This window comes from Esox lucius, chromosome 3, assembly GCF_011004845.1.
Source record: "Esox lucius isolate fEsoLuc1 chromosome 3, fEsoLuc1.pri, whole genome shotgun sequence".
Taxonomy (NCBI): Eukaryota; Metazoa; Chordata; class Actinopteri; order Esociformes; family Esocidae; genus Esox; species Esox lucius.
The window spans coordinates 18,497,958-18,525,847 of NC_047571.1; the positions used below are offsets into that span (position 1 = coordinate 18,497,958).

Genomic DNA, 27,890 nt, shown 5'->3' on the forward strand with positions numbered 1-27,890 from the left:
CCCTGTGTCCATTAGTGATCCAGCCACAGGCCCATCCATCTGGTGAGAGTCACTCTCATTTCATCTGTCCATAAAACCTTTGAAAAATCTGTCTTCAGGTATTTCTTTGCTCAATCTATACACTTCAACTTATTCATCTTATTCAGTGGTGGTCTTCTTTCAGCCTTCTTGTCCTTGGCCATGTCTCTGAGCACTTGACACCTTGTACTTCTGGATACTCCAGGTAGTTTGCCGTCCTGTAATATGGTGGCGCTGAAGGATAATGGGTTCCTGGTAGCTTCACGTTTAACTCTTCTCAAGTCTTTTGCAATTAATTTGGATCTTTTCATCTCCATGCATTTTTTTGCACCCCAGTTGAATATTCGCAACAAAACCTTTGATTGTCTGGTGGCCACATATTAATAGTTAGGCTATTTCAAGAGTGTTGCATCCGTCTGAAAGGCATTTTACAATTTCTGACTTTTCAGTGTCAATTAAATATTTTTTTGGCCCATTTTACCTGAGGTCATGAAGCTGCCTAATAATTATAATGTAAAATGTATAAACATTTAATACTGCAGCCATCCCTATCAATATAGCACTGTCAATCTGCTTACATCTGAGTTCAGTCCATATTAGAAGAAAAGTAAGATAATAATTTGCTCCAAACGTAGACAGGACATGGTTATAGTCATTTATTCAGAGACATAACTTCTCTCCTTTGGACTTTCCCTCTGTGGTTTGATCTCTGTCCACATAGGAAGTTATATTACTATGTTTAACAGATGATCATTAACTAATGTCAGGATTTAGTTATTTCCTGCTACTGTCTGCATATACAATCTGTTAATGTTTATTTTTTTCCTATTACTCAGCACCTTGCCCATTATAGTAGTAAACTAAATGATCACAAAAACATCTTTGTACATGTCACACACATCATGAAAGAAAATAAGTTTATAAAAATATAATTACACTTTATTATATATATTATATATATTTTTATAAACTTATTTTCTTTCATGATGTGTAATATAATTACACTTTAAGGCATTCGACTGTGTCCCTCGCGCCATCCTGTGGAGGGTGCTTCGGGAATATGGGGTCCTGGGTCCCTTGCTAAGGGCTGTCAGGTCCCTGTACGACCGAAGCAGGAGCTTGGTCCGCATTGCCGGCAGTAAGTCAGACTTGTTCCCTGTGCATGTTGGACTCCGGCAGGGCTGCCCTTTGTCACCGGTTCTGTTCGTAATTTTTATGGACAGAATTTCTAGGCGCAGCCAGGGGCCGGAGGGTGTCAGGTTTGGGGACCACACGATTTCGTCTCTGCTCTTTGCGGATGATGTTGTCGTGTTGGCCCCTTCAAGCCAGGACCTTCAGCATGCACTTGGACGGTTTGCAGCCGAGTGTGAAGCGGTGGGGATGAAAATCAGTACCTCCAAATCCGAGGCCATGGTCCTCAGTCGGAAAAGGGTGGCTTGCCCACTTCAGGTTGGTGGAGAGTGCCTGCCTCAAGTGGAGGAGTTTAAGTATCTAGGGGTCCTGTTCACAAGTGAGGGAAGGAAGGAACGGGAGATTGACAGACGGATCGGTGCAGCTTCTGCAGTAATGCGGTTGATGTATCGGTCTGTCGTGGTGAAGAAAGAGCTGAGCCGCAAGGCGAAGCTCTCAATTTACCGGTCAATCTACGTTCCTACTCTCACCTATGGTCATGAGCTTTGGGTCATGACCGAAAGGACAAGATCCCGGATACAGGCGGCCGAAATGAGCTTTCTCCGCAGGGTGGCTGGGCGATCCCTTAGAGATAGGGTGAGAAGCTCGGTCACCCGGGAGGAGCTCAGAGTAGAGCCGCTGCTCCTCCACATCGAGAGGGGTCAGCTGAGGTGGCTTGGGCATCTGTTTCGGATGCCTCCGGAACGCCTTCCTGGGAAGGTGTTCCGGTCCCGTCCCACCGGGAGGAGACCCCGGGGAAGACCTAGGACACGCTGGAGGGACTATGTCTCCCGGCTGGCCTGGGAACGCCTCGGTGTCCCCCCGGAAGAGCTGGAGGAAGTGTCTGGGGAGAGGGAAGTCTGGGCATCCCTGCTTAGACTGCTGCCCCCGCGACCCGGCCCCGGATAAGCGGAAGAAGATGGTATGGTATGGTAATTACACTTTATTAAGATAGCTTAACCTATATATAATTTAGATCCCAACAATAAAATAACAAACAGTTTCATTTGAATTAATTCTCTGTTTTGTTTTTTCCCTTTGAGATATTGGTGGTTACTGTGTGCAAATAAAGCCTGAACAAGTCAGATTTTTGGCAAAAAAAAAGGTGAACAGATGTGGTGATTTTCAATACCCACTGTTAATATATACACACACAAACAAGGAAGCAAATAAAGGAGATAAATTATATTTTGAAAACCTAAAACATTTCCAAAAAAACTGGAAATTCAGATTCAGATTTATACTGATAATGCTTGATCATAATAAAATACCATTAGACATGTAGAATTGAATATAATTGCTGAAAGATCACTTGAAAATTGTAACCTATTCTTTCTGCTTAATGACTAAATGCGTACAACTGCAGTAAATTACCTTTAAAAAAACCATCGCTCTCTGCCGTGAAGACATAATTTAGTAAATGAAACGATTGGAGTACTGTATGTGTACAGTAATTCTATAAAACAAATTGAACAGTTGATAGATCCTCTAGAAGTGATAAAACAGTTATTCATCATGGTTGATCTGCTGATTATGCCATCGTCGTTATATCAGCTAATGTTCAGACTATTTGACCAGAAGGAAAATCTAAGTTACAAATTATGTTTTAGATATCTATAACAATGTTTCAGTTATCCTAAACCCTTTTTTACACTCAGATTATCATGTTATACAATCAACATCATAAAGAATCCAAAGAAGCCAATAATCCTTAAAATAACAGGGAAATATTTCTATCTTAAAAAAATACCCAAGATTGGGGATGTCCTGGGGACAGTTGTTCAAAGGTTAATTACCCACATATTCAGTAGGATTACATATATTGAACAGAATGTGCACTGATTATTTAATTATTTACTTGAATGTGGACTGTTGTTCTAGTCATTCTATTCCTACAGTTTCCTGTTAATTAGGCATTTTATCATAACCAAAATTATCTTTGACCAGAAGGGGGCATCCTAGCCATGTTGTAAAATTCTACTAGTGTTTCATACTAAGAACTTTGAAGTCAAAAGTATTTTATTTATGCATTCACCCAACAGATTTACAATAATTCAGGCCAACATTTTCCTCTCATCGAACCTCAGAATATTTTGCCTAATGCGCTCAGACCTTCAAATGCCTTTTGGCAAACTCTAGGTAAGCAGTCACATTCCTTTCTTTTGCGAATTGATCTGGTAATTGAAGTGCTGCAGAGACTGTTGTCCTTCTGGTAGGTTCTCCCATTTCAAATGAGGAACTTGTGATAATTATTGGCTTCTTGGTCACATCCTTGACCATGAACTACAGATTCCAGATTAATTTTGTTTCATAATGATAAAGCCCACTGTGCTCTTAATAACATTTAACATTTAACCAGAAAATGATATTTGATATATATGATATTTGCCTACTCACTTCTACAGACAAATACATTTCTGCTCTGACCTGCACTGATAACTGTGGAACCTTAAATAGACAGGTATTTCTTTCTTAATCATGTAGAAATAATTGAACTGGAAATAGACGGACTCCAACCAAGTTGTAGGGACTCAAGGATGATCCAAGGAATTCAGCTGAGGTCAGTTTGAAGAGTGCAAGCACATGGGTTGAATTTAACCATTTCATTTCTAAAAATTTGCTAAAATGTAATTAGACTTTGACGTTATGTGTTTTGGGTTACTGTGTGCAAATAAAGCACTGAAAAAAATTAATTTTAAAGCTGTACAAAGCTCTACAAAATGTAGAGAAGGTCTAGGGTTTTTTGTACTTTTTGAACACACTAGGGATTGATATAAGACAAGTCCATGTTCTCTATTGTAAGATATTAGCCTTTTATATGTGTATAGTGGTTACTTCAGTAAGAATGTACACAGTCGAAAATCAATGGAGAAAGAGCTTTTATTATAACCCTGTATTCAAAAAAGTTGGGACACTGCTTGGAATGTAAATATAAACAGAATGTGCAAATCATTTAAACCCTACATTCAAGAAAAAAAAGAGTACGAAGACAACATATCAAATCAAAACAAACTGAGTCATGGTATTGTTTCTTGAAAAATATATGCAAACTTTGAATTTGATTCCAGCAACACGTTTCAAAAAGTTGGGACAGAAGCAACAAAAGACTGAAACAATTGTGTAATGCTAATAAACTAAACCTGGTTAAAAATAACACAACTAATTAGGTAAATTGGTAACAGGTCAGTAACATGATTGGGTATTAAAAGATCATTCCAGAGAGGATGGGTCTGTCAGAAGTGAAAGACTGCATGGGCGAATAGTGCAACAATTTAAGAATAATCTTTCTCAACATAAAATTGCAAAGTTTTGGGATTTCATCATCTACGGTACATAATTTCATTAAAAGATTCAGAGCATCCAAGAAATCTCTGTATGCAAAGGACAAAGCTGAAAACCAATACTGGATGGCCGTGATCTTCGGCCCTCAGGTGGCACTGCATTAATAACAGACAAGATTCTGTAGTGGAAATCACTGCACGGGCACAGGAACACTTTCGAAAACCATTGTCTGTGAACACAGTACATCACTGCATCCACAAATGCAAGTTAAAACTCTACCATGCTAAGAAGAAACCATATATAAACCAGATCCAGAACCGCCGTCGCCTTCTCTTGGCCCAAGCTCATTTAAGATGGACTGAGGCGAAGTGGAAAACTGTCCTAGGACTGACAAATCAAAATATTAAGATAATTATGAAATTATTATGGGGGCGTATTAGTTAAAAATGTACAGGCTTTGGAGAAACATAAGCTGCAACTCAGACAACGTCTATTTCAGGGAAGGCATTGCTTATTTCAGCAAGACGATGCCAAACCACATTCTGCACGTATTACAACAGCATGGCTTCATAGTAAGGAAGAGTCTGGGTGCTAAACTGGCCTGCCTGCAGTCCAGACCTGTCACATTTGGCGCATTATGAAACGCAAAATACAACAAAGGAGACCGCGAACTGTTGAGCAGCTGAACTCCTTTATCAAGCAAGAATGGGAAAATATTTCACAAATCTACAGCAGTTGGTCTCCTCAGTTACCAAATGCTTACAGATTATTGTTAAAAGAAAAGGTGATGCAAGACAGTGGTAAACATGCCTCTGTCCCAACTTTTTGAAACGTGTTGCTGGCATCAAATTCAATCTAAGAATCAAAACACAGATGTCTGCTGTTCTCTTTACCTAGGCACATTTAACTTCCAATGAAACATACATTCATATGATTCCAAACTATCAACACAAACAGACACAATTGAAATAAATCATTTTATAAACCATTTTATGTTCAACACACTCATGATCATAAGAAAATAGATACAGTGACTGCATTTAGGCTTCAGGCTCACTTAACTGATAAACAACACTGGAACAGCATCTACCAGTACTACCAGTACAACATAAGATCAATATCATTATCTCAAGGTTTACAGCAATGTCTCCCAAGTCTTTGATATTTAAGAAGCTGTCCTAAAACCCTTTGGCTGCAGTGAGGGCGGAAAGGGTCTCTGTAGCCACGGAGCGTAGAGCGAACGTGGGCACTGAGAGAGGGGTGAGTAGGTAGAGCTGGTGCTGGCCGGTCTGCAGGCCGTAACACTTACACTCATCGGTTACCAGGTAGCACTGCAGGGGCTGGTGGAAGAAGCCCAGGACAAAGTCCTCCTGGAGGGACTCCGTGTCTTCACCGTGGCCGTTCTGCCCTGGAGTCAGGGCCAGGGTGGGTGGAGTCTCCTCCAGGGGAAAGTAGCGAGTGGCGCTGAAAGTGAAGAACAGCCTTAAAAGCTCCCAGCAGCGTGTTTTGGATGGCAGGGGAGGGCTACAGGGATGAGGACTGGGGTGAGCGCTGACTGTCTTCACACAGGAGACTGAGCGACGGGACTCTCTGTTGATGAGCAGCACAGCCAGGACGTCAGGGCGGAGGGTCACGGAGCCTGGCAGGCAGCGCTCCCCCACGGCCAGGGTGCCTCTCAGGGCCTCTACGACAGGAGACCAAAAGCGCCCAACAAGCTCGCTCTCAGCCCTGTTCAGGGTGGGACTAGGGCCGCACAACACACACACGTCTGCCCCCAGGAGCAGCTGGAAGCGGAGCAGGCGATGAGCCACGTTGGGGCTTCCCTGGGGTAGGAATACCGGGAAGTCGCAGGACGCTGAGCCAGAGAGGGTGCGGGCCAGGGCAGACAGCAAGACCACTTCCTGTGGGGCGAGACGCCACCATTTGTCCGTGGCTGCTGCTATCCGCCCATGGACCATCAGGCAGCCAAACTCACTTTCTGCAGCCTGGGTGAATCCATCCAGGGCCTCCTGGAGCAGGGCAGGGTTAGTAGGCAGTAAGCAGTCACCACAGTGCGTCAGGTCCCCCATAGTGCTCTGCTGTCCCTGTACCCCTTCCAGGAGCTGATCGATGAGGCGGTAGCAGGAGCGCAGGTCCCTCTTCAACCGCTCCACATTCCTCACGCTGACCAGTTCATCCTGGCCCAGTACCAGGACCATGCAGCTCCACACATTCTCCAGCAGGCGGCGCATTTGAAAGTCTCCCTCCCCTGAATCACCACTACCGCTTCCCTGCTGGGCGTGCCTGCCGGCACTCACCGCGATGAGCATCACGCTGTCTTGAAACACCCTCCACACCACCCTGCCCCCACGGTCCGTCTCACAGCCTCCCAGCACCACCCCCTGGCCCGCTCCAAACATGTGCACCCCATTCAGCGAGCCGATGATAGAGAAAGGAAGCTGCTTGCAGGCTCCCCGGGTGAAGAGGGGAACGCCGCTGTTGGCCGTGAGGCAGAGGAGCTGCACGGAGCCAGTCTGTTGGAGCATCATGAGGCGGGGGAGCCCAGGTTAGACGTTGTCCGGAATTATTCTCTGGTCTTTTAATTTGTTGATGGACATGATGGTGCCTACAACCCAAAATATTGATGATGTCAGTAATTACAGAACACATAGAAACAGGTGTTTACCTGTCAAATGAGTGGATTTGCAGAACACATTAAAGCATCAAGTTAGCACACACACAGATATATACACACACAGTTGTGCTCAAAAGAATTGGTAATATATGCACCATTTGTAAAGATGCACCATTTGTACACTTCAACTGTGAGAGACAAAATCTAAAACAAAAATCCAGAAAATCACATTGTATGATTTTTTTATAATTAATTTGCATTTTATTGCATGACATAAGTATTTGATCACCTACCAACCAGTAAGAATTCCAGCTCTCACAGACATGTTAGTTTTTCTTTAAGAAGCCCTCCTGTCCTCCACTCATTACCTGTATTAACTGCACCTGTTTGAACTTGTTACCTGTATAAAAGACACCTGTCCACACACTCAATCAAACAGACTCCAAACAGACTCCACACTCTCCACAATGACCAAGACCAGAGAGCTGTGTAAGGACATCAGGGATACAATTGTAGACCTGCACGAGGCTGGGATGGGCTACAGGACAATAGGCAAGCAGCTTGGTGAGAAGGCAACAACTGTTGGCGCAATTATTAGAAAATGGAAGAAGTTCAAGATGACGGTCATTCTCCCTCGGTCTGGGGCTCCATGCAAGATCTCACCTCGTGGGGAATCAATGATCATGAGGAAGGTGAGGGATCAGCCCAGAACTACACGGCAGGACCTGGTCAATGACCTGAAGAGAGCTGGGACCACAGTCTCAAAGAAAACCATTAGTAACACACTAAGCCGTCATGGATTAAAATTCTGCAGCGCACACAAGGTCCCCCTGCTCAAGTAAGCGCATGTCCAGGCCCATCTGAGGTTTGCCAATGACCATCTGGATGATCCAGAGGAGGAATGGGAGAAGGTCATGTGCTCTGATGAGACAAAAATCGAGCTTTTAGGTCTAAACTCCACTCGCCGTGTTTGGAGGAAGAAGAAGGATGAGTACAACCCCAAGAACACCATCCCAACCGTGAAGCATGGAGGTGGAAACATCATTCTTTGGGGATGCTTTTCTGCACAGGGGACAGGACGACTGCACCGTATTGAGGGGAGGATGGATGGGGCCATGTATCGCGAGATCTTGGCCAACAACCTCCTTCTCTCAGTAAGAGCATTGAAGATGGGTCATGGCTGGGTCTTCCAGCATGACAACGACCCGAAACACACAGTATGGATCCCACCGTGTCTGTATGCACTCCCAACAACGTCTGGGCATGCTCCTGATGATAAGACGGATGGTGTCCTGGGAGATCTCCTCCCAGACCTGGATCAGGGCATCAGTGATCTCCTGGACAGTCTGTGGCGCTACTTGGTGGCTTTGGATGCACCGATACATAACGTCCCAGAGGTTCCCAATTGTATTCAGATCTGGGGAAAGTGAGGGCCAGTCAATAGCATCAATGCCTTCGTCACCTAGACATTGTGGCCACATGAGGCTGGGCATTGTAAGGTCTGACAATGGAACTGATGATTTCATCCCGGTACCTAACAGCAGTTAGGGTACCGTTGGCTAGTACATGGAGGTCTGAGCAACCCTCCAAGGATATGTCTCTTCAGACCACCACTGACCCACCGCCAAACCGGTCATGCTGGGTGATGTTGCAGGCAGTATTTAACGTTCAACACTGCGTCTCCAGACTCTTTCACGTCTGTCACGTGCTCAGTGTGATCCTGCTCTCATCAGTGAAGAGAACGGGGTGCCAATAGCGGACCTGGCAATTCTGGTGTTCTCTCGCAAATGTCAATTGAGCTGCATGGTGCTGGGCTGTGAGCAGATGTCCCACTAGAGGATGTCGGGCCCTCATGCCACCCTCATGGAGTCTGTTTCTGACAGTTTGGTCAGAAACATGCACACTAGTAGCCCGCTGGAGGTCATTTTGTAGGGCCGTGGCCGTGCTCCTCCTGTTCCTCCTCGCACAAAGGACCAGCAGATACTGGTTGGGCTGGGTTGATTCCCTTCTACGGCCCTGTCCAGCTCTCTTAGTGTAATGGCCCATCTCCTGGTATCTCATCCATGTTCTTGAGATGTGTCTGACAGTACAAGCAAACCTTGTGACGGCATGAATGGATGTGCCATCCTGGAGGCGCTTGAATTTGTCACAAACACTCTCACTGTTCCTTACACTCCCCCCCCCGTTTTCTAAATAGGACCTCCTTTTATAGTTCTACCCCATTCAAGTGGTAAAGGCAGGACAACCAATTAGTAGGAGTAGGAGTATCCATGAACTTTAATTGACTTGGTGTTAAACTATGATGATTACATGTTCCTTAAATATTTTGAGCAGTGTATATATAGCCTAGCTCAACAATCAAGCAAAAGACTAACGACTAATTCGTTTTGCAAATCAGCTTAGGGCTAGGGTAATGTTAGGGTTAGAAATAGAAAAAGATCACTGAAATAAACTTAAATATCTAGCTATTCAACTATAATGTAACTAACGTTAGCTTTGTGAATTTGTGGTCCGTAAATAACTTTGTTACTAGCAACTGTACCATCGAAAAACAAGCCTGTAATATACTGTACCGTGTATTTTTCGATGCATTTGTTTCATCACGAGAAAATAGTTTTCGAGTTGACTTAACTCACGTTTCCATAGAAACTGCCGTCCGGTGTCACAGTTGTCTCCAAAGCTGATCTAAGATCAGTTTTCTATATGTAAATATTCATTTATTACTTGGAAAAAATATAGTACAAATAGACTCAAATCCGGCATGGCGTTTACAGTTATAGTCTATGGAAATAGGCCAGCAAAGACCGACATGAATAACTAAACATATGCACTTCATTGTCAGGGTTTTTAGAATTCTTCAGAATAAGGGTCCCGTAGACTTAATTATAGAGACAATAAGAACAAGTATCATATACTAATATTGAATCATTTAATAGTTAATTGAATAATTAATTTGTATGTATTTCTGTTTATTTTGTAAGTTAATCTTATATGAAAGTCAAGCTTAACGTTTTTTGGTCAACAACGTTTTGGGGGACTTTTACTTTGAAGGGTAATCATCGTCTTTAGAGCTTTTCTTGGTTCTTGCCAGATATGCTTTTAGGGAGAAAGGCAAGAATTTCGCTAACAAGAACCACCATACTGTACAAATTTGCCGATACAATATATTTAACCATTTATTTTCAATATATTGTATAATCGTAGAATAACATACTTTCGCATGGGCAGTTTCTCGACTCCTAACTTGGCTTTCTAAAAGTTATTCCGTTACGATTAGCATAGAAACTGTATGACGCAAGCTGACTACCTGGACGCAATCGGTCCTAGGGTTTGCTAAGTAGTAGCGGATGTATTGAGATCTCATATTTTTTAACACAATTACAGACCATAAATTACTCTTTATAGACACAATAAAGAGTAATATATGTCTATGGTTAGAACCGAACGTCACGCCGACTTAATGTCTGCAACACTAAAAGGTACTTCCGGGTCATAATAGTTCGTATGTTTTCTGTATAGAAGTTGTTCGCGTCTTAGCAGAGACGGTTAATAAAACTCTGTCAAAGTATAGAAGTTTTCATGAAATGGAACGATTCATCTATGATAAATAAGTAATATCCATATGGGCACATTATTGTAACATTTGCTTTAAATTAGTTTTTGTTGTTAGATATTGTTACAGAGTCAGAAATTCCTATAATAAATAACGCTGTACATTAAATAAAGCATTTATGCTGACTGGCCATTTTAAGAGCTTTTGAAAGGTAACGCATGTAGATTTGAAATGTTGCCGTAATCCTCTTTCACGGCAACATACAGGGGAATTTTGTATGATGTCACATAAATGTTCAATGTAACACTGAACACCCAAAAAACAAAATTTTTTCAATTGTTGGACTGAGAAATTATTCTCTGTCAGACATTTTATTAATAATGTGTTTCTCTTTTTAATCATTCCGTTTTTTATATTATATATTATTTAAGCTGCACTGCAATTTAATTGTTAACATTCTGCAAATGTACAGTACCAGCCAAAAGTTTGGACACATCTACTAATTTTAGGTTATTGCTTTAGTTCTATTGTTTTCCACATTGTATATGTGGAACAGTGTGCAATTAATTAAAAAGCATTCCAAGGGACTTCCTCATGAAACTAGTTAAGACTATGAAAAGAATGTGCAAAGCTGTCAAAGGCCAAAGTTTGATATACATGTATTCTGATTTTAAACACTTCTGTGGTTACTACATGATTTCATAGAAGTTATTTCATAGTTTTGATGTCACTATTATTCTAGAATGTGGAAGATTGTAAAAAACAGAAATACCCTTGAATGAATAGGTGTGTACAAATGTTTGACAGGTACTGTATGTGTAAATAAAACCGTTATGCAAATATTAAACAAATTTAAACAAAATAATTGTATTATAATTATCAAGATTGTTAATATCAACACTCTAAATTAAGTACTTATTAGTATTTCTGTAGTTTTTTAGTCGTCACTATAAATAACAATTGGATCTTAATTGGCAACTTGGTTAAACAAAGGTGATTAATTCAATAATTTATTAAATTATTCAATCATTCAAAAGAGAAATTACATAATGTATTTTATGTAACACCAGCAAAGTCAACAATATATGTGTTACCAATATTATTTATTTTCCATAATTCAACATTAAGCACAAGACAAAATTCTAAATCTGTTAACATTTTCTGAAAGGTTATGTTTATCATTTGTGTTATTTTTTTTAAGGCGTTCACTGCAGGACCTTTAGTTTGAAAGGAAATCGTGGAGGTCATTGACCTATTTTTTCTTGTGCTTAAACCTTCTTCCTATTTCCGGCTTTCTCAAAAACTGGCCAGTCAGGTAGTGCTTGTTCACGAGCGTCTTTCCGAGGCGGCGCACGGCGCATGCCGAGTTGCAAATCCTTTAAATACAAGAAGAGTATTTGAATTTATTTTAGCAGTTGAGTTCGTTTATAGATCAAATAAACTGCGCGTACACAAGCACACATTCGTGAACAAGCAGGATATTTATTTACGCTGTCAGAAGAACTCAAAGAAACCATCTAGATAGCTAATTAGTAAAGGTAAGTGTCAAATATATTTTTAAGCATCACGCAAGCAAGACAAATTGGTTAAATGTATAATGGTGTCAATCATAGAATGTCAATACCGTGCTATAATAATGGATGAAGTAAGCGGACACTCATGATTATTAGAAACACAAGTTTTTAATGTATACTAATTCTTTAATATCATGTTCTAAATACTGCTTCCGACTTGTTTTACATTATAATATTACATTGTAATATCACACTCAATTGCCCACAATATCGTCACCATCACCTGTCCTTCCTTCTATTGATGTGCATAGGTCCTGAATGAAATGCTGTGTCTGAAGTTAGAACTGTGGGAATGATTCTGGTGAATTGGCCCTTCAAAGTCAAACTGATGAAAATCTAGGACTGTAGGTAGCATCTGCAGTCAGGTATGTGCTAAATTAATACTGATGCTTTACACATACAGCCAAATATTTTGGGAGAATTTTAGAGTATTTGGCTCAGGATTAAATCATATGGTCATGTAGATGGATGTTCACTGAATAGGGAAGTTATAAAATAATGACTCCCAGACTCAGAAATGGGCACTCAAAATGGAGTGCAATACAATCTGTGGCTTTGGATCTGGGCAGAATCAAGGCATCTCATTGTATTTTAGTATGCTCATGAATGTTCTGTGATGATCATATCCTTGTTATGTGATGTCTTTGGACCATATGTCCATCCATTGCATTTTTGAATTTACTGAATGCACCTTCTAGCCCATGTGTTACATTATTTCCACAGTACCCAATGCTCTACATCCATGTTGCTTAGCAACTGAGTACTCCTGCATGTAAGCTTGAAGCATTTTAAAGAAATTGTTAAAAATCAACTCTCTATGGCTTCTCTATTCAGCACTGACTTAATCAGATGCTGTGTTGTTTAACTCATGAGAAACCCAAATTGCCATTTCCAGATAACATCTAGAAAGATACTATTACAACAACAACATTTAGCTAGTTTTAAGTGTTCACTTAATGAAAGACCTTGGTTCTCTTGATAAACCCAAAATGTCTATTGGCTGAAGCATTTTTCTTTCTCCATACCGTTTCACTGTTTCCTTTTTTCTCAAGCTGGAATGGAGAACAAAACCAATGGTTCACTGGAAGCCAGACTGTGAGTGGAGTCAGCATTTGTTCTCGTCAGCCTGTATTGGATGCCTGCCTTACCGTCAGCCTGCCTTACCTATATGCATTTTCTTGTTCTACTAGTGTGGTGGAGAATGGCCAGATGCCTGACCCTGCAGACTGGGCAGTCACTGATGTTGTAAACTATTTCAAAGCTGCAGGATTTGAAGAGCAAGCGACTGCTTTCGGGAACCAGGTAAAATATCAGAACATGTAAATTTACGAACATTGCATGTTTATTTTCTCTCTTGCGTCAGGTCTTTACAATCCGTTTATAATTCTCATAGGAAATTGATGGCAAGTCTTTGCTACTGATGACACGGAATGACGTCCTGACTGGTCTGTCGATCAAACTGGGCCCAGCACTGAAGATCTATGAGTACCATGTGAAACCACTCCAAACTCAGCACCTGAAGAGTAATGCTAATGTATCATAGCATCACTACAAGCTCTTCCCTTTGTAGAAGGATAATCACCTATAAATAGGTGAGGCAGGAAGGACAAATCAGGCCCAAGACCAACTCCCAGAGAACAGTGGAGAATGATGGTGCTAGAAAACATGTGTGGTTGCATCTTTTATTAGTTCTTTTTTTATACTGACAAAAATGTCAAGATGCCAAATTCATTGAGCTCAAACATCGATTTACATAGAGTGATCAGTTTGGTGTTAGTCAAACATTGGTAATTTTAAAGATCTTAGGAAATACTAGAGTGTACAGGTTTTATCTGAATGGCTAAATGAGGCCAATAATTACACAAAAAGTGTACATCTGACTTGCTGATTATCAATATCCTAACTGGGTCCCATTGATACTGTATAGTCAGCATATACCAAATTCTTAGTTTGCTGCCAGCTAAGATTGCTTGGTAATATAGTTGGAGGAAATGTAAATGTTTGAACCATTCTTGGACTTCACGTTTCTCCTTTACTGTAAATGTTTCCCCTAAGCCACTATTTATCTCAGTCAAAGCTGTATCTTGGAGCATTATGCAGTTGTCAATTAAGCACTGATATAGGTTGAAGAATGTCTTAAACCTTAAAGCTGACATGCGTATTAAGCAAAATGCACCAATGACCACCCTAAGCACATAGCCTCTTGTTTTGAGGAATCAAGCGTCCAGCATGTTGGTAAAAAGTTATGTAAATTCATATTTTTGTGGTAAAATCACAAAAGGACATTGTTTCACCTGTGGATAGCAGCATTCATTATTTTGTACTTTAAGGTAGACTCAGTGAAATCACTTTGCCACTAGCTGACTCACAGATATAGATGATCAAGACAACACCCACACACAATCTGCGAATGTGCACAACACCAAAACATAGTTGTCACACTTCAATAGTTTTAGATACATCAAAATCGATATTGCTGAGTCTAACTTTGAAGTACTTTCTTTAATCTTAAGATGTATAGCATTTTACTCTGTTTTTGATGTTGATGTATTTATCATGTGTAGAAACAGTCATGCTGTTTCCCTTTGTATTGTAAAAGGTGCTCTGTTTGCATTTTGTTATAAAAACTCTGTCTTAACTAATGATTTGAAAAGAATCGCACTCAGTCTTATCAAATAACGATGAGCAAACACAATCATGTAGTAGCGAAAGAAGAATGTTTTAATTTCTAAATACAAAAATTCAAAAACAATGATGAATAAAATAGAATAGAAAAGGCACCATAATTTACTTGAAAACCACTCTGTGCCATGAAAAATAAACCTGTCTCATCATATCCTCTAAGGTGGTTGGCTGAAAATAGATGGCAAGTCTTCCTGACATGATTTCTGACAAGTTCTTCTACACTTCATGAGATTCTGTGGCAGTGGATTGCCGTTGGCAATGAGGAGCAGTGTTGAGGTCAACTTTTTCCCTGTAGCATCAAAACGAAGGCCTGAGAGACATGAAGAGATACAGAGACACTTTGAGATAGTACTCTTGCACATTAAGAAGGTATTTGGTTCAAAGGAAATCAAGGATCATCAGTGACCTTAAACTTAATTGAAATTCAGTGGAATGTGAGTTATTTTAGTAGTTTACATGCTATGTAACACATACTCCAAACCAAGGATGTACTTTTAACAAAATAACTTACCAAAGAATGCTGTGGTCCATCTGTCCTATGGTCCAGACTCACAAGAAGGAGCACACTTTCTGTGGTCTGAAAGGGTTGGTACTTGAGGAGACCCCGGTGAGAAGGGGGTCCTGCAGGGCATTCTGCATGCAGAACTGTTGAAGGTCTGCAGCTGCCTGGGACACCTGAAGACAAATATACAGGAATAAAGCTTTAGTCAGTTACAACCTACGGCACATAATAGCGAGAACACTCCTACATGTCCGAAGATCATTTAATGGGTACAGTAATACAGCCAATATCAGTCGTGACCGGGTTCTTGTGTTAAAGTACGGATTCTGCTGTTTAATTATTGTTGGGGACAATGCATACTAACGCCCCAAAGTGAGACTCGACTACCTGCCCCTAGGCCAGATAAACAACAATTAGATTAAAGATCCGTGGCTATACAGTAGCTAACGATATCGCAATTTCCACGCCCTTAGCCATTCGTTAGCTACTAATGCTAGCTGGCCAACTAGTTTCCCTAGGCATGTTTGTCAAATACATTCTTACCTTCACTCTGTTTATGCTTGCTTCAAAACGCAGTTGATGGACAATTTTCTTCATCGCAACAAGATTAGCGGAACCAGACATCTTTACTAGTTTGTAGAAAAGAAGCGACGGGCTGTTAGCTCAAGTGACGCTCAGACAAAGCAGATATGACTACACATCCGGTTTTGAATAGTTTGCGCAGTCGTTGTGCGACACATGACACTATCGTACAGAACCTTCTGTGATTAAACGCTAGTGGGCGCCAATCAACAACCACAACATGATGAAACATTAGCTGGCAGAAAAAATAAAAATACTTTTATTGCACTTTCAGCAGCATATATCACTTACAGAATAAACGTATCACTATAATCTATCTGGAGTGAACACTGTGTAAACTATTCCTTGGCTAGTCCATAAACTATTGATAGCTTTCCCAAACTGGAAAATATCTGTAGTGTTGCAGAATCCCTTTCCTCAAATAAAAATGTGTCTGTCACTCAAGAGAAAGCTAAAAAACATGGAAATTCTTTGCTTAATAACAATCGAAATAGAAGAGAAAGAAGAAAAAAATACATAAAGTGCCCTCTAAAACAAGTTTTGGTGAATGACAAAGTCCTGTGTTAGTCCATGATCAAGCAACATGAATGTGTTGCACAATAGATTTCTGTGGAATCGGACAATGTTGGCTTTGAAACATGGCTCATTTTCATTAGGGCAAACCACTGAAAGTGTTTTGCAATGGAAAACTAAAATAATGTCTTATTGGAAGAATCTAAGTAGGTCCCCATTTTAGATGATTCTCTTCTGTTTGGTACCTAATAAACAAACACTGCCATGGATTGTCATCAGAGTCCACAAAATAATAATATAATTGTCCTGGAGTGTCTTCAGGTGAGGCTATTTTCCTCTGACCCCAGAGAGAAGATACTGCAGCCGTCTCCACCTCCGTGTCTGTGCTTTGACCTGATTGGAGTATCTTCTCTGCTGTGGATTTTGTTGGACTCCTGCCAGCTCCCTCGTTTGGAACTGCCTCTGGCCGAGCTTAAGGTGGAGCACAAACAAGAATTAACCACATAGTTTGAGAAAACCTGTGTTAGTACTGATCATACCAGTTTCAGACAATTAATCAATGTAGAAACATGTGTTTGTGAAAACCATAACTTAACCATGAAATATCACCATAACTGAGGAGTTCTACAGCAAGCTGGCATGTATCATGGAATAAAGTGATATTACTAATTGAAAAGGTATTTTTACCAGTAATTTACCAGTAAACAGTACCTGCTGTCTGGTATGAGGCGTAATGTGCGGTACAGATCAGCTGTGGAGGGGATGCCAGCAACAGGAGTAGCTTTTGGAGTTGAAAATGCAGCGTGTGTCCGGGATTTAGTCAGACTGACAGGAGTGGAAGGGATCCTCATCTCTGGTTCACTACCTGAAAGGAAACAGGGACTGGTGACTACATTTAAAATGCCAAATAACTGAAACCATATGTTTCACAGGTTTCAAATTTGATATCCTAACAGAATCTGATGTATGCACCTTAATCCAATATATCTAGATTAGCATTGTAAATTGTTGCTGTAGCAATCTTCTTGACTTACTAATTGATAAGGCACGAGGAGCTTCTGATGTGGAATGTCTTTTGCGGTCCACAAATGGAGTCATATTCAAGAACTGATTCTTGAGCCACGAGGCACGCTCTTCCTCAAAAGCCTTTTTCTTTAAAAACACAAAGTAAAAAGGGGTAAGACAGTTAAGTGATACAACCTGGTGGAAAGAGAACTCTCCCATCTCATCAACTCCGCAAAGCTAAATGGATACCTCATGTCCAAGGCGAATGGCAGCGTCAGTGAAGTTCTTTCTCTCCCTGTCAAAATTCTTCTTCTGCTCATCAAAGAGCCTCCATTCCTCTTTTAGACGCTCCTTCTCCTCCAGAGTGTAGCAGTCATTCAGCAAAGCAGCTGTCTCATCATCATAACAGGGAGAGTTTATCTGCTGCTACAAACAAACAAACATGGAGGTTACATTACCTTTTGAACATCATAGAAATGTAACTAAATTACACGTCTCCTGGTAGTTGTAAAGACTTCTCCAAATACCTTTAATAAAATGTTAACTATAAAGTAGTCTGTGCAAACTTGGCACAATGATGGCATCAACTGGTGATTTGTTCAGCTTAATGCCAAATAAACACAACTAGCCATTAACCAAGCAAGCAAGGCTCTTGCTAGCAACGACTTCTAACCTGCAGGAGCTGCTGCTGAGTCTGGATGAAGTCTTTACACTGCTGGACTTCCAGTCTCATCCTTTCCATCTCCTCCTCATGGATCTGTCTGGGTACCAGTTCTTTACCAGCACACTGCTCACTCTGCTTCATCAGGGAGGCTGGGAGATTGATACAACACATTATGATCAATGGCAAAGAAGAAAGCTGTGGGAATGTTTACTATATAGTAGTTTAACATACACAAATCTCTATCACTATGAATTACACTTCCTGTTTTACTTCTGGTTGTTAACAATAGATGCAGTAAAGAGGTCAATGGAATTCGGTACCTGGGGATAGGAGGATTCTGTCATTAGCACATATTCAATTTTCGTCCAAACCTTCAGGAATTATTGTTTATAAGATTCTTACAGTGTAGTTCCTAAAGTTCAGTCTCGATATACAGAGCCTTCCACAATAATTTTCACTTGGTAAAGATGAGCAAAAAAGGCTATGAAAAAAATGTCATTGCTGTTTATCAACTTGATCTGTCACTCAAAATATAAAATAAAACCGTTGTGGAAGAAATATTCTTCTTAAAACATGGGAGAACTAGATATAACTAGTACATGAGTGTCTAACTGATCTACTGTAGGTTCAGTGTGATGTGTTGGTACCCTGGCTGTCCAGTCTCTCCATGTGGCTCTTCAGTCTCCTCCACTGTTGTCGAATACTATTGGTTAGCTGTTCCCGGGCGTGTTCACAGGAGTGGTCCCTAGCATGATCACATGATTGATCCAGGGTGTCCCTACTGACATCCCCAACCTCCTCCTCCCTGTCAGAGGCAGCCTGAAGGCACAACAATATACATGATCCCTGTTCCCCACTGTCTATAAGGACATGTTCCTCCAATACTACGTAAAGTGCTTTGAGATCTTGTGATAGGCACTACATGAAGACATTTATATTTGCGAGAGTTTAAAAAAAAATGTTTATGTAATCTATATATTACCGTATAGAAATAACTATGTTGACTATTGGTAGGGTTCTAGATTTTAAAAAAATCTATCCATTTACCTGTTCCAGCCTGTCTTCTATACGGTCTCTGGAGCTAAGGCAGGGTTTCCTAGGACTCAAAATGGACACCATGTCTCTCTTCATCTGCTGCAGTACCTTCTTCAGCTCAGCATTCTCCAGCATTAAGGCCCTCTGACGGGTCTCATAGTCACTCAGCAGCGACTTGTACATCTCCTCCTCATGTCTACAATCAGGGCAAATAAACACCTTTATCAAAGTGGGAACACCAAAACCATCAAGGAATTTGCTACATGAAAAGTCGATGAATGCACCTAAAACAGAAATGGTTCAGTTAGACTATTGTTACCTTGCCTCCACCTTTCCAGTCTTCCATTGGCTTCTCTTCCCATCAGCCCGTCCCAAGTAGTTCAACACATCGATCGCTAGTAGAGAAACATGAAGGAAACTTAATTCACAGCAGTCATTGAGCTGCATTAACTGAAGTGTGGCGCTGAGCAAACACTGGAACACAGCCAGTATACAGCCCAACATTGTTTTTAGGGTTCTCAGTTGAAAAAGAGGATCATTGATTGACTTCCAACAGACTTTAAAATAACAAGGGGACCTTTTCATTCACCTATACCTAGTTTCTTATCCCGCTTGTCCACCAGTAGCTGGTTGAGGCGTTCTTTGAGCTTGGTGCTCTCCCTCTCCTTCCTCTTGGCATCATGTGTATACTGAGAGGCTCTGCTGGCAATGATGCTTTGGAGCTTCTGTACCTGGGTTGTAATTCAGAAAAGAGAAATCCTTTGAAACAAACAACCTTAACTTATTCAACATGAACAGTTTTGTGTTGCTGTGGTGATCACTGGTATGTATTATGCTGGATAGGATTGTCCAACATGATTTGGTTCATATGCTCAGACCACATTTCCCCATGAAGGCTTGCAGCTACAAACACAAATCACTCAATATACAGTGTAATGATTAAACATCTTGACAAAGTTGAACACCTTACCTCATCTTTCTCAGTTTTCAGGCAATTCTGCAGGGTCTTGATTTTGAGTTGCAGTTGCCTCTCTACCTCATGCAATCCTGACTTCTCTCTTTTGGAGAGTTCCAGCTGATCCTACAAGCAGAACATCGTTGTGTACATATTATATCAACACAATTTTGCATTCTCAATATGTGCTTACCATGACTACAATAAAATCATAAAATAATGTTGTATTCTAAGCAGTAATCCCCTTTCCAGATTCCCAAGTACATTACATATATAATACTTTCACATAGAATTTGCAGGATGTTTTCTGTTAGTGAAATTGGGCAATGTTTATATGGTATAAATCATATTATGATCCCATTCCAAACAGGTTCATCTCAACCTCTTTGTCAGCCTTTGCCTTTAACATAGCCATTGCTTCTGGTAAATGCCAGACACATTCAACTTTGACCCCATTGTTGTGACTGTTATCATTATATCACAACAGAGGTTGTCTTGTAAATTCCTTAACTGAATTCAGACCATGCTGCTTTCACTGCTTCACAGCCACAACAGTAGGTATAATATTTTAACTGGTATGGTGAAAAAACAGCTGGCCACCAAAAAGTTTGTCAAAGAGCCAATGCTCTGCTAATTAGCTGGTTAGACAAATATGTCAATATCCATTTGATTATTAAGGTCTTACAAACCATAAGACTAATAAAATTTATTTTCAAATTAACAGAGTAGCATATTTTCAAGCATTGGTAAAGCTATATGGGAAAGTGGAGGTGAGTTTTTGCTGAAAAGAGCAGTGTGCAGGATTTTAACTCATGCTGCAGCAGTACATCAGAGGTGGCAGCCCAGACCGCTGAAAACAAAAAGTAAATCTCAACTGCTACACGTTACCCTTCCGCCAGAGATATCCCAGAGAACATTACAGCGGAATACATTGTGTCACCCAATGTGTACTGTAGTCACGTGACACATTTGGTCTAGGTTCAGAGGTCAAAGGACACATCTGACCCATGTATAAACAGGGAGATAGAGAGATGCTAATGACGTTAACTAACTAAATAGGTTAGATAGCCAACTAACTCTTGTGACAAATAGCTTGCTCAGCTTGTTTAAAAAACTTGTAACAAGCTACCTGGAAATAAGAGTGAGTGTTATCAGAAACAGCTTCTTTTGATCAGCAGCAAGGCATGCTTGTTTAGATTTTTTTATCACATTGTGGAATAATGTGTTGTGCAAACAAGTTGCACTTATCACAAAGCTCTGTATGCGCAGTTCATTACAGTCCAAAATCTGAATAGGAAAGTGTCTCAAACATTATTTGTTCATATGAATAAGCCCTTAGGCTACATTCCCTTCCATGAACACATTGAACAAACAAGGCCTGTATTTGATAGTATTAATTATAGAATTAAATAAACATTTCACAAAATGGTTCCATTCTGAAATGGCCCATTCCCTTATTTTTAGGGACGCAACAACAAGAATTCTCTGCCGTTACTAATACCCGATATTCTAATTACACAATCATCCGATACCAATGTTTTTGTCATTTTGTACCTGTGCACCCTAGCATGAAATAAATGTAGCTTCTGTTGATGCTTCTACTGAGCACAATAAATAAAATAATTATATATTATATGAGAAAATGAGTACATTCTGTAGTTGTAAAACCCTACTTCCAAAAAGGACAGGGACAGTGCTTAATGAAAGGGACAGTGCTTAATGAAAGGGACAGTGCTTAATGAAAGGGACAGTGCTTAATGAAAGGGACAGTGCTTAATGAAAGGGACAGTGCTTAAGGATGTGCAAATCATTTAATTGAAAATAGTACAAAGACAACCCAAATAAAATGTTGAACCAAAGACATTTTATTGTTTTTGGAAAAATATGGCAATTTAACTTGCCAGCAACAGGCCAAAAGTTTTCAATGGGTGACAGGTCTGGACTGCATGCAGGCCAGGTTAGCACCCGGACTCTTTTACTACATTTGTGGATGCAGCAATGTACTGTGTTCATAGGAAATGGTTTTCTGAAGTGTTCCTGAGCCTATGCAGTGATGTCCACTACAGAATCATGTCTGTTTTTAAAGCAGTGCCCCCTGAGGGCCCGAAGATCACGGCCATCCAATATTGGTTTTCAGCCTTGTCCCTTGAAATCAGAGATTTCTCTGGATTCTCCGCAGATGATGAAATCTCCAAACTCTTTGCAATTTTATGTTGAGAAAGATTATTCTTAAACTATTGCACTATTCGCCCATGCAGTCTTTCACTTCTGACAGACCCATCCTCTCTGGAATAGTCTTTTAATACCCAATCATGTTACTGACCTGTTACCAATTGACCAAATTAGTTGTGTGACAGATTTCAGTTTTTTTTAGCATTATACAACTTTTCCAGTCTTTTGTTGCCTCTGTCCCTACTTTTTATGAAATGTGTTGCTGGCATCCAATTCAAAGTGGGCATATATTTTTCAAGAAACAATAAAATGTCTCAGTTTCAACATTTCATATGTTGTCTTTGTACATTGTTTTTATAGAATAGAGTGTTTAAATTATTTGCACATCTTTGCATTCGGTTTTCAGTTCCATTTTACACAGTGTCCCCACTGTTGTGGAAACAGTGTTGTACATTAGTCAGTGCCTGGATATACATTCAGTAAATAAGTATTAGACTTTATCAACAAAATTGCAAAAGAGAATAAATAATAACCCTAAAATAAGGACACATTTAAAAAAGTCATTGAAACTACTGGAAAAGAGGTTGAGACTGGTGTTTTGTGGGTACTATTTAATGAAGCTGCCAGTTGAGGACATGTGAGGCATCTGTTTTTCAAACTAGACAGTCTAATGTATTTGTCCTCTTGCTCAGTTGTGCACTGGGGCCTCCCATACCTCATTCTATTGTGGATAGAGCCAGTTTGTCCAGTTCTGTGAAGGGAGTACTACACCTTGTTGTACCAGATTTCCAGTTTGGCAATTTCTCACATGCAATAGCCTTAATTTCTCAGAACAAGAATAGACTGATAGGGTTCAGAAGAAAGTTCTTTGTTTCTGGCCATTTCTAGTCTGTAATTGAACCCACAATTGCTGATGCTTCAGACACTCAACTAGTCTAAAGACGGACAGTTTTATTGCTACTTTAATCAGCACAAAAGGTTTCAGCTGTGCTACTGTAACAATTGCAAAAGGGTTTTCTAATGATCAATTTGCTTTTTAAAATGATACATTTGGATTAGCAAACAACATGCCATTGGAACACAGGAGTGATGGTTGCTGATAATGGGCCTCTGTACACCTATGTATACATTCCATGAAATATATAGCCGTTTTCAGCTATAGAGATCATCTACAACATTAACAATTTCTACACTGTATTTCTGATCAATTGATGGTTTTTAATAGATTCTTTCAAAAACAAAGACATTTCTAAGTGACCCCAAATATTTGAACGGTAATGTTCACATATTTTTTTAAATGCCAGTGTGCCCTGTCTAAAGCATTTCCAGCATAATATACAGTGAACTGCTTAAGGACCAAACCAATACATTTAAATGGAGAGAGTTAATGCAATAAAAGCATTTCTGTGAGGTTTTGTGATTGATAAGGTTTAATATTGGAGAACAACAGAATGATTTTAGCTTGCCAAAATGTAGCAAGATGAAAGGGAACGTTTATAAGAAAAGGATTGGCATGAATTTTTAACACGGGTCGATTGAGGGAAATTAAAGTGCAGGCTTTATTGGATACATTTCAGATTTAAAGAAGGCTCTGCAAAAAGTTGCAGCGTGGTCAAATTGATGTGTTTTCTTCTTTGAATGAACAGGATATAGGTAGTTACGTGAGATGACTTGGCTGAAATAATATTGTGCCGTTGAAGTAAAGGCCTTGTCTCAGTGTTTGTCCCAACTTTCCATACCTGCCCTAACCTTGCTCCCTGATTGGGTTTTACAAACAAAATGTACCCTGCCAAGAAAACAATTTACAATTTAGGAAAGACAGTTTGACTGACCTTTAGTCTGGAATTGGTGATCTGCATGTGTTCAAGGGCACTGGAGTTCTTGAGTTGCTCTACCTCCTGCTCCTCCAGCCTACGCTGGCTGTGGTGGTGCATTTGGAGCAGCTCATACATAATGTTCAGGACCGGCACTGTATTCAGTCCCCCACTGTCCCCCAGTGAGCTGGCCTCAATACAGGCAGAGGAGAATCCCAGAGAGTCCATCTCCTGCAAAAGCCCCAAAACAGGGCAGACAAATGGGTTAGCAGCATCCAGTGACGATTTAACTAGATCAAGCACTGAACAGCTTCAGATTGGGCCTGGGTGATATGGCCAAGACAACGGATACCACAGCGTATTCGTTTCCCCCCCCGATATGATAACATCAAATAAATACAAATACATTTTCAAGTGGAACATATGACATTCTGATATAATTCGAGTTGGTTTGGAGTGTCGGGGTGTTTTACATGACTTTCCGTTATTGCAGTGGTTCCAAACCAGTGGTACTTGGATACCTTGGGGGAACTCAGCCTATAGGGGGTACCTCTGAAGACTAACAAAATTTACATAAGGGGGTACATCAGGGGTACTCCAGGGACAGCAAAATTCAGTTGGTGGTACAGCAACCAAAAACATTGGGAACCACTGTTTTAAAGTGTTGGCCTAAAATTAAGAAATGTGAATATAATTCAGTTTTTACATCTACTCATAGGTTTCAGATTCTCCCACTTGTCTCTTTCACACAAAACAATGTTTTAACTAATCAAACACCACATAAACGCTTAAACCATATCACATAACACCTTTAGAGAATTTCAGTTTTGAGTGTACTGTGTATGCATTTACATTTAAATCAAGTGCACACCAGCAGGAAACTTTATGGTTAACACTGTGCTCTGTATGGGGCATGTGCTTGCAGAGCTTGCTAAATAAAACCCCTGTTTGTTCCTCTGCCTCCAAAGCTTTGTAGCAGTTAAGAAGAATACAACATTTGCAATATTGCAATAAAATATTTGTTGCTCTTTCATTGCTATTGAACCACAATATACATCTATAATTATCTTTTCATCACCAAGCCCTAAGTCAGATGAATAAAACCTCAAAAAAAGTAGCAAAATAAACACATTGCTATAAAGAAGTAGCACATTATACAAAGACTCTCAAGAGTTTAGAAATAGTAAGGATTGTTCTACATGTACCCTAGATCCTAAGCATTTAAGTACCTGATTTATGTACAAGATACACTGGGGAATATTTTCCTCATTGCAGAAGGCACTTAACATATTGTAGGAGCTCTTGGATAGTGGCATGGTTGAAGTGTGCATTCCAGAAAGGCCGTTATGATGCCTTGAGGGGGACATCGTCATTCTTGATATGCTGGAGATCTCGTGGTTTGCTAAACAGAGCAAGGAAATTGAGAAAACAAACAATTTATACATTACAAGTTGACTCGGGCAGCTACAAGGATTAAAATAAACTCAACAAAAATATGAACACAACATGCAACAATTTCAGAGATTCATATAAGAAAATCAGTATATTGAAATACATCTACTAGGCCCTAATCTATGGATTTCACATTACAGGGAACACTTGCACAACTGTAAAATGCTAATAATCCTCTATTTCACACTGAGTTTCTACTTTTGTTCTGTTATATCATATAACCAAACAACTTCCATATCTTTTTCCCTGGGTCCTCATTTTAATAAAATACCTATTGATGGCTCTATGGTTGCTGTTGTCCACGAGTCTCCCATGTCAGCACAGTGTCAAGACGGTAACGAGGTCATCCATGAGCTCCACCGACCAGAGACTGCACTTACTGAAAAATAATCCTGAAATAGAACAGCAGGCCAATAATGCAAGAGTCCAGGATAATGGGGGTGAGTCTTCACCAATGCCATACGAGATTAAACGTAATCTGTTTTGTGCCAGCATGTGACGGAGTGGGGGGTGGGTAGGTCTTCTGGCCCGGGACGTTACACTGAACTGTAGTAGTAGGGTGATACTTTGAGCTTGGGTAACTAGGCTACTACTGTATGTATGGTCAAATGCCACAAAACACATTTTTAAATGCCCAAACAGACATTTGCAGACAATACCCAAACAGTGCTGTGTGCAAACTTTAATATCACCATTGGCACTAAATTAGAGATGCTTGGTCTGAAAAAATAAATAAAGAGGGAAAAAACATTCTATAGCGTCTCATCGGTATCCTCCTTCCGTTGTTCACAACCATTAGACTACAGCATGATACTTAAGATTTTTGTGGTGAAACAAGTGCCAACGCATCCTCCACTTGCCACACTTCAAAGAGGCTACTAGCACAGTTGACATATATAGCTCAGCTGACATGTGCTCTGCTGACATATTGCATTGTGAAGTAGGCTTTATAATAAATATTCAGACTTGGTACCTCAATACCTTTTCATGAGAACATATAAGGAAGAAAATTTAATGAAAATGTAGAAAGTCAGCAAGTGTTTGGATGAATAGATACAGTGAATTAAAGAACCCTACATAGACCTGTATGTCAATGCCAACCAAAGCTATAGTAGGCCTATATGCAAATAGCCAATTTGCCACAGGAGTAATCTCGTTTAACTGGTAAATCTGTTTACAGGCTGTAGCAAAAGTAAAAACATTAGATCATTGGAAAGGATGAAATAAATCAACACAAATTCCCCTGTGCCTTTAACTGCAAATATATAAATTAAACAGGAGTCCTCTTAAATTTGGTAATGTCCTCACCAAACAACCATAACTGAGAGGTATTCTCTCTCCCCTTTTGTTGCCCACATCAACTACACAGATCAGCAAAAACTACAATCTACAATCCTGGTAGTATAGGTTAGTCGATCGAACCACATACGTGGGGAAAAAACCTTCTCAGGCGTCCTTATCTATAGAGTCAGGGTGCATACGTACAGCAGACTTATGCGCTGATACTCACTCCCAAACTAACTGTGCCATATGACCTGTTACACTTCGAGGGCACAATAACATGTTGATAACATACGAGTCAGCTAGTTATAGAACCATAACCTTACATCCGACTTGTATGACGTCAATTACCTAGCTAGCCGGTAATTCAGTTTCACAAATTGCACTATCGTTAATTTGCTAAATTAGCAGTTAATCTGTTTTGTGTGGTTGAAGTCGTGGACCCGCAGTAAAGTACAGTAATATTAACGTTATAAAAACCTAGCTGGCTAGTAGTACAGTACTCTGTTGTAGCTGTATTTACGGTAGGCGCTGCTACATAATTGTACACTACTGCTGCAAGTACGTTACGGTATATTTCGCTAGCTTTACTTCGTTTGATAAAACGTACATATTTATTTTCGAAAGTTTGCTAACGAAGCTAGCTAGCACGTTAGTACCGCACGTAGATAGTGCTAGGGATAATTCTACATGTACTCACTTGACTTACTGTCTAGACTGTACAGTAGTTACTTACCCTGCCTAATAAGCCAACTCGATCGATGCGATTCCGAGAATGCTACAGTAATGTTACACTTCACTGTACAAGGGGGGATCAGTCTCGGTCTGTGAGCAGCCAGTTCTTGCCACTTACAACATTGCTCACTTGACACACTGTTTTAAGTTGACCTCTTTCTGGCTTCAAAACTAACACCGCAGCCATTGGCGAGCCGTTGTCAAGCAACCAGTACCAGTCCGCTGTATTGGATCATGCGCACCACCTTCGCTCCTCACCTTTGACTGACAATTTATGCAAATTA

The 27,890-nt window shown here is 40.2% G+C and overlaps 4 protein-coding genes across 8 annotated transcripts; 1 reads left to right on the top strand and 3 right to left on the bottom strand.

The window, feature by feature from the left end:
- Positions 1-5,249: 5,249 nt before the first annotated feature.
- fuz (fuzzy planar cell polarity protein) lies at positions 5,250-10,556 on the bottom strand. Of its 2 annotated transcripts, none has more exons than XM_010886707.3 (2): positions 9,721-10,556; positions 5,250-7,075 (listed from the first exon to the last, which is right to left on the bottom strand). In XM_010886707.3, the coding sequence occupies exon 2, from the start codon at positions 6,996-6,998 to the stop codon at positions 5,649-5,651; it is 1,350 nt and encodes a 449-aa protein (XP_010885009.2). In that variant the 5' UTR covers positions 6,999-7,075; positions 9,721-10,556; the 3' UTR covers positions 5,250-5,648. The 2 variants fall into 2 exon arrangements, with proteins under 2 accessions (XP_010885009.2, XP_010885000.2); XM_010886698.3 differs by having other exon boundaries at positions 9,658-10,556.
- A 1,389-nt stretch (positions 10,557-11,945) lies between these two features.
- Positions 11,946-14,853, top strand: samd13 (sterile alpha motif domain containing 13). The gene is made up of 5 exons (XM_010886721.3): positions 11,946-12,175; positions 12,463-12,576; positions 13,264-13,306; positions 13,402-13,513; positions 13,605-14,853. The coding sequence occupies exons 3-5, from the start codon at positions 13,269-13,271 to the stop codon at positions 13,752-13,754; spliced, it is 300 nt and encodes a 99-aa protein (XP_010885023.1). The 5' UTR covers positions 11,946-12,175; positions 12,463-12,576; positions 13,264-13,268; the 3' UTR covers positions 13,755-14,853.
- A 72-nt stretch (positions 14,854-14,925) lies between these two features.
- Positions 14,926-16,098, bottom strand: gng5 (guanine nucleotide binding protein (G protein), gamma 5). The gene is made up of 3 exons (XM_010886736.3): positions 15,942-16,098; positions 15,408-15,571; positions 14,926-15,206 (listed from the first exon to the last, which is right to left on the bottom strand). The coding sequence occupies exons 1-2, from the start codon at positions 16,020-16,022 to the stop codon at positions 15,446-15,448; spliced, it is 207 nt and encodes a 68-aa protein (XP_010885038.1). The 5' UTR covers positions 16,023-16,098; the 3' UTR covers positions 14,926-15,206; positions 15,408-15,445.
- Positions 16,099-16,216: 118 nt separating this feature from the next.
- ssx2ipa (synovial sarcoma, X breakpoint 2 interacting protein a) lies at positions 16,217-27,818 on the bottom strand. Of its 4 annotated transcripts, none has more exons than XM_010886755.3 (14): positions 27,608-27,818; positions 25,862-25,982; positions 25,368-25,540; positions 24,157-24,369; positions 20,168-20,278; positions 19,787-19,928; positions 19,517-19,592; positions 19,210-19,393; positions 18,810-18,981; positions 18,172-18,311; positions 17,748-17,921; positions 17,528-17,645; positions 17,205-17,358; positions 16,217-16,964 (listed from the first exon to the last, which is right to left on the bottom strand). In XM_010886755.3, the coding sequence occupies exons 2-14, from the start codon at positions 25,902-25,904 to the stop codon at positions 16,811-16,813; spliced, it is 1,854 nt and encodes a 617-aa protein (XP_010885057.2). In that variant the 5' UTR covers positions 25,905-25,982; positions 27,608-27,818; the 3' UTR covers positions 16,217-16,810. The 4 variants fall into 4 exon arrangements, with proteins under 4 accessions (XP_010885057.2, XP_010885049.2, XP_010885075.2 ...); XM_010886747.3 differs by having other exon boundaries at positions 17,748-17,924; XM_010886773.3 differs by having other exon boundaries at positions 19,793-19,928; positions 27,608-27,817.
- Between the last annotated feature and the right edge of the window lie 72 nt (positions 27,819-27,890).

Bases quoted from the DNA above. Each gene is read 5' to 3' on its own strand.
- fuz (XM_010886707.3), bottom strand. From the start codon at position 6,998: ATGATGCTCCAACAGACTGGCTCCGTGCAGCTCCTCTGCCTCACGGCC.
- samd13 (XM_010886721.3), top strand. From the start codon at position 13,269: ATGGAGAACAAAACCAATGGTTCACTGGAAGCCAGACT. The intron at 13,307-13,401 runs GTGAGTGGAGTC...TTGTTCTACTAG, and splicing joins GGTTCACTGGAAGCCAGACT to TGTGGTGGAGAATGGCCAGA. The intron at 13,514-13,604 runs GTAAAATATCAG...TAATTCTCATAG, and splicing joins CGACTGCTTTCGGGAACCAG to GAAATTGATGGCAAGTCTTT.
- gng5 (XM_010886736.3), bottom strand. From the start codon at position 16,022: ATGTCTGGTTCCGCTAATCTTGTTGCGATGAAGAAAATTGTCCATCAA. The intron at 15,572-15,941 runs GTAAGAATGTAT...ATTTGTCTTCAG, and splicing joins CAAGCATAAACAGAGTGAAG to GTGTCCCAGGCAGCTGCAGA.
- ssx2ipa (XM_010886747.3), bottom strand. From the start codon at position 25,904: ATGGGAGACTCGTGGACAACAGCAACCATAGAGCCATCAATAG. The intron at 18,312-18,809 runs GTACCAACACAT...TCAATCTCCCAG, and splicing joins GGAGAGACTGGACAGCCAGG to CCTCCCTGATGAAGCAGAGT. The intron at 17,359-17,527 runs GTAAGTCAAGAA...GTTTCCTTTCAG, and splicing joins TCCTCGTGCCTTATCAATTA to GTAGTGAACCAGAGATGAGG.